The 6,594-nt window shown below is 31.0% G+C and overlaps 1 protein-coding gene across 1 annotated transcript; it reads right to left on the bottom strand.

Moving 5' to 3' along the window:
- Nucleotides 1-4,791: 4,791 nt before the first annotated feature.
- On the bottom strand, nucleotides 4,792-5,121 carry LOC120254638 (ethylene-responsive transcription factor LEP-like). Its single transcript, XM_039262706.1, has one exon. It carries the CDS (start codon nucleotides 5,119-5,121, stop codon nucleotides 4,792-4,794), a length of 330 nt encoding a protein of 109 aa, XP_039118640.1.
- Between the last annotated feature and the right edge of the window lie 1,473 nt (nucleotides 5,122-6,594).

Genomic DNA, 6,594 nt, shown 5'->3' with positions numbered 1-6,594 from the left:
AATTTATTTCATCGCTTATATAGCATCCTCGTTAGTTTCCATTCCATACTTTGCACCTCATACACTATAGCCACCCGCAAAGGGTGAAACTAAAACTATAACAATAATAAGGAAATTTAATAGAGAGGATGGAAGAGAACGAAACGAGGGATCAAAAAAGAATTGTGAACGAAAACTACATGTCGACGGAAGGACTGGAAGAGTTTATCTGAACGTAAAATAAAAAGAAAAGAAAATAAGATAAAACATATATATAAAATATTAACCATTTTAATCATAAAATTATATTTGATATTATAATAATAATAACTAATATAAATAATGATATTTTAACTAAATATTTAAATATAAATTTAATATTGATAATAGACTATCAATTATCTAATGCCACCAAAGGACTGAGAAATAATTAAATAATTAATGAAGAAGAATATAAAAATTATATTAATTAAAATTATATAAACCTGAGATTTTAGCAAGAATCACATCTCCACCCTGGAGGAATATTATTCATCCATCCAATTATCATTTCCAATCCACTGATGAATGAAGTACCCATTCCACCTCCCAAGTTTAAATTTCCAATTTAGTTTTAATTTAATTTAAAAAATTAAATATTAATTAATTTTGAGATCTAAATTTAGATTAAGAGGAATAACTATTGTTCTAAAACAATAAATACATCAAATCTGGTTTGAAAAATCATAGCATCTTACACCAAAATAGCCTGTTCAACACCGCACAATCAAATGTCATAATTCCACCATTAAACTAAAACAATTGCTCAAACAAATAATCAACGAAATAATCAAATTTTATGACAATTAATCACAACAAATATCAAATGTCAGCGACAATGCATTTTATAACACAATCACAGAGAAATATTTTAACAAATATCCAATAATTGGTCTAACAAATATTAAAACATTTTACACAATCAAATAATCACACACATTTTATAACTTAGTTATAGATAAACAAACAATAAGAAAATGATAAATCGTAAAGATGACATAAACTCACACAAGAGATTGGTGAGCAAAGTAAAAACTCACCACCGATGGCAAGCTGGCACAGCAATTTTTCTGATATTTTTGGGAGAGCTAACTGTACTAGAGTTTTATTTTTATTTATTATTAGTTATGCAATAATATCCCACAAAAATTCGATAATTATGTATCACACCAATCTTAGCATAGTGTCCGATCATAAAATGTAAACAAAAATATTTCTAGTTGCTATTTTTATTATCACTCAACATCAATTTATCGAATATAATAATTTATTATTTTATTTAATTTATTTTATATGTCAGTCGAGTAGAATCAAAATAATAAATAAATAAAGAGTTTCATTTTCCATAAGCGAAATATAATTATTAATTATTTAATTATATATATATATATATATAGGTGTGCGTGTGTCAGAGGCCTCAGAGCACTATTAACTCTTTTATTATGTCATATATTATCCAGGTAGTCAACCATTCGGCCATTGACCCGACCCAAAACCAGAGGTCAAGGGTCAATGGGTTCAACTAGGTACGAATTAGTTGAGCTCGAATTAATAATAAAATATGAAAATAGTTATAATAATTATTGAAATTTATAAAAAATAATATAATACATGTTTTAATAATTAATTAAAAATAAAATTAGTTAAATATTATATTTAAAATTTTAATTTTATATACTTTTCTTTGATTTTTAAAATATCTTAAATACAATGAAATTTAGGAAAATTTCATTTTTAGTCCTCGAAAGTTTTCTAAACTTCCCTAAAAAGTCCTCTCGACATTTGAATTTTGACAGACAAATCCTCTTATTTTGCTCGACGGTTTGCTGGGTCAGAATCTGCCGCATTAACTCTCATTTAATATTCCATTTTTGCCCTGTTAGTTGGAGGGAAAAGTCGACGTCTTGTCAACTTTTGGAAAAATAGTACGTTTGTCAGCTTTTAACTTTTACATGCTTCTTTAACCCAAGCCGCCTTCTTCTTCTTCTTCCATCATCCTTTTTGTTGGTTTTGTTTCCATCTCACGCAGGATAGATAGATTTTGTCACTTCCCATTGTTCGTTTTTATTTTTGCACTCTTTGTACTTTTAAATATTTCTTCACCATAAGACAATTCATGTGAGCTTCCCACACTTGTTTTTGGTGTGGTCATGCAATTGTCGACCATGCTTTCCATGCAGGGAAGCCAATAGATACCTTTATGCGAGCTTCTAGGTATAGGGAGGGCCGAGTCCTCCAACATGGCCAGTGTGACTCCTTGGGAGTCAATTCTAGATGAGATATGTCAAAGATGGGAGTCTGACATCAGCGTAATCGGAAAGTGAAGTTTGTCACACCCGAGTGCAAAACCTGAACTATTTGTCCCATTGATTCTAAAATTAACTTAAGCGTAGATGCCAAATATATCAAATACTAAAATAATACACACTGCTTACTTTATTGTTGATCGCAGATGGCAAATGTCGAGACACGCCATTGTGTTCTTCACTCCCGCTATAAATATCCTTTCTTCTCTTGATGTGCATATTTGATTTCAGCCTTCTACATTATGTCCTCATTCATAAATAATATTTCGCGATAGTATATAGAGTAGTCACTTATTGTATGCACTTTCTCAAGTTAATTTCCCGAGATATCATTTACCATTATCTATTTCAACTTATATTTGTCCGGCTTCTATTTAAAAATTTGTTTTTCGCTTAACATTAACCGATATCACTTAAACTCGGCTTAAATGGAAGAGCGCTGCTTTTAGATGCGAGAGGCACGGGTTCTGCTCCCTTTATCTCCAACCATTATTTTGATTTTTAATTATTATTTTTAATTTTTAATTCTCAAACCCTTCTTTTTGTGAATATTATATATTCCGCTTTAAATTTCACTACGCTGCACAATTTATGTTCTCGCTAACTTTTTGATTTCGCTTTAAAACTATTTTCGTCCCTCCGCTTAAGAGTAAACTATTTTTGCTTAAACTTATCCGATTTCGCTTAAAATTGTTATATTTCGCTTTAAACTTCTTTGATTTCGCTATAATTATGCGATTTCGAGTAAAAATTTTTTTGATTTCGCTAAACTCGTCCTCGATTTGAACTTAAATTTATCCGATTTCATTTAAAGTTGTTTGATTAAGATGAAAAAGTGCCATGATTTCACTTAAACTTATCCGACGTGTACACTACAAAGATTCATTTTCGGAGAGTATGTCGCTCAACATGGCCACATTTCCACCCCATCAACAACTCCGGGGGTGTTTTATCCATCCGACCTTCATCAAGATCTATGAGATTGTTTCAATGGAAGTCGGTGATCGCTCTGACAAAGTTGAATATTTTAAGGATGCACTTAGGAATTTTGCTATCAAACGCAATTTTAACTTTACATTTATCAAGAATGACAAGCAGAGAGTGACTCGCCAATTGTGCCGCTAAAGGTTGTGGAAATGGCGCCCACGTGTCCAGGTGGAAGGTAACCACCGATGTTTAGGATCAAGACGATGTATCCTACACACACGTGGTAGGCGTGTATTGGCACGCCCTCACATCCCAAGTCATCAAAAAGTGGGTGAGTGCACGCAGTCATACAAAACCGGCGACCATCCTCGTGATAGGGCTATTGACATTCAAAGCAGATATGTTGCAGACCACGTGTGTCTATTTATCCCTATAAACATGCTTTGGTAGGGAAAGAGGTCGCCAAGGAGGTTCTCCATGGGAGCGATAAACAATTGCCAATATGGAGTATAAAAAGGCAAAATGGATGGAAAAAGGAGGTCATGGAGTGTGACAGAATTTTGTGGTCGGAATGTCAATGATATTATTTACAATAGATGGTTACGTGAAGATGGATTAGTGAGAGAGTTTTGCAGCCCACTTTGTAGATGAAAATATGAATTTAATTTGCCTTCAGAACTTATGTAATATTTGTATTGTTTAGGTTTTTTCTAGTTTTCTGTGTTTGTAATCTTGTATTGTAGATGTAGTTTTTTTAATGAATGTAATATGTTAGATATTTTTGAAGTATAAATTGGTTGAAGTTTCTATTAATATAACAAAGATCAATATATAGATGTGTATATGCTAAGATGATGTTCTTTAAGCAGAGATAGGATAATGCAATAGCAAATGATAGGTGTTGGATAAATCCCTACCTTGAATCAGCAGAGGGGACAAACATAATAGATGAATCCATCTAGATGTAAAAGGTAATATATTATACTACTATCATATGGTTGATGAATATGTTTTTATGGTAGAAATGCATTTGATATTTTTCTTAACAGATATTATAGTATACAATCACTAATTGTTACATTATTGTGCTTACATTTTTCCCATATGCATTTCTTAATTGATTAAATTATATATATTAATTTAGTATATATGAAAGAATATGATAGCTAATAACCCATTTGAGAATTAATGCAACTTGTGCTTGCATATATATATATATATATATATTATATAAGTCTTTGATCACTTTCACAAAGGTCTTGATGATTAAACTATATTCATCTTCTAACAACAAAATATAAATAAAAAACCTATTTCATTCAAAACAAAACTCATCTCAGTTATCTTATTCTTCTCAAGAACATAGCTTTGATTCTGCAGTACAACATTGCAAGTGATGGACATCATGATTGTTATAGTATCAAAGATGAAGAAATGCATTCGATTGGCAAAAACTCTACAAAATGGTGGTAATACTGATCCAATCATCGTCATGATCACTAATATCAAAGTTATACTCAAATCAATATTCCTTCTCTTCCTATGAAGGAGGAGGTGGCGGAGGTGGTAGTGGAGAAGGTGGCGGAGGTGGTGGAGGTGGAGAAGGCATAATACGAAACATATAGGAAAAATTAGTCTGAGCTTTATCGATACCACTAAAGGTGATTGATGACATGTCATAAGCCAATGATGCTTCCTCCGATGTATCAAACGTGCCTAACCAATGTCTCTTCTTAGTATAAGGGTTTGTAATCTCCGTTGCATAACATCCCAATGGTCTCCTTCGTACTCCTAAGTACCCCGTTGATCCTCTAGATCGTCTTCTCTGGTGACAGAGTAGCCTGATGCATTGTAAGTCCGGTATGTCCATAGATATACAATGTTAATTGTTGCAAGATTGTTCAGTATCTTATCTCTCTATATATAGTTCCATGCAATCATATATGTATATATATAGTTTGGAAAAACAGTTGAATTAGGGTTTTCTAGAGTAATGTAGGTGTTGTTGGGTTGCCATACGATGGCTACTATGGACATCCTTAGATTTGAAATCTATGGTCATTCTTAGATTACGAATCCTCATATATATATATATATATATATATATATACACCCTTATTATTATTATATATAAAGCTTAAACTTGTAGTTAATATATGACTTCTCCTTTACTTTCATTAAGAGTATGGCATTAGTACTATATTTTAGGCATATAATTTATATTGATGATTTAATGCTAAAATTATAAATTTCTAATAGAAAACACAAATTAATTAGATTTTATATAGCACATCTATAAAGTTGTTATTAGATAAAATTTGGAAAATAAAGTAAAATCAAACAAAACCTTAATCAAAGCATTAGACAATTTGGTAATTATTGTTAGTCTCATTTGATCATGGTTGCTTTAAATTTTAGATATAATAAGATAAATATATTAAAGGATAACAATTTTATTTAATACCATTATGTAATAAAATTAGAAAGTGTAAAACTTACCTCATTTCTTTAATGGGAAAATAGCTGACAATGTACCAAACTTAAAACAAAACCAAATACTTATGTTGTTGTAAAACATTTGTGCAGTAACATATTTTTATAAGCAATGAAATAGTATTTGTTTTTCCTTTTTCCCCTATATAAGGGTGTGAAAAGTTAAAAATAAATTATACAAAATTTGGTTTACAGGTTGCAAAAGTAAATGAATTTTGACATAAATGTATGATTTTAACAGAGAAGAGTCAACAATTGTGGCTTGATCATACCACTATGCAAGCCGGCCCACACACAAATAAACACAAAAGAAAAAAAGAAAATAAACATCGTGATGTCATCACAAGATATGTAAGTGGTGATCCAGATCTTTTGGTAGCAAGGGAAAATAAAATCCAAGCAAAGATCTCTTGTTAATTATTTCATACGGCTAGAGACAGCTATTGGCTAATGTTTTTTATCAGCATAATCACACAACCCAATTTGAAAATCAGTTGTATATAATAGTGCATTTGCTTCAATAAATGTAGAAGCTTTAGAGATGTAATCTGAGCTTAAATACTTCTGCTCATCAGCTTCAATTTTGTTGTTGATTGTTTCATTAATATATCAACGGTTTCATTGAACGATGTGATTATAGCTCTTTGCTTCAAGTATTCTGGCTTTACATAGTTCAACTGTAAAAGTTTTTATTTATTGCTTCAAGACAATTCTTATGAACCATAGGAGTTTCATTCTAAACAATCAAAGTTGTTTCTTTAATTAATCTTGCAAGTTGAGTTTGCTTGTTGATTATACATGTAGAGCATTCTCCAATATTTATTGGGATTTTGAATCTAGAGTGGGCACT

This window comes from Dioscorea cayenensis, unplaced genomic scaffold, assembly GCF_009730915.1.
Source record: "Dioscorea cayenensis subsp. rotundata cultivar TDr96_F1 unplaced genomic scaffold, TDr96_F1_v2_PseudoChromosome.rev07_lg8_w22 25.fasta BLBR01000556.1, whole genome shotgun sequence".
Lineage (NCBI taxonomy): Eukaryota > Viridiplantae > Streptophyta > Magnoliopsida > Dioscoreales > Dioscoreaceae > Dioscorea > Dioscorea cayenensis.
Note: the sequence above shows the minus strand (reverse complement) of the source record. Positions and strands in the feature narration are given on the sequence as shown.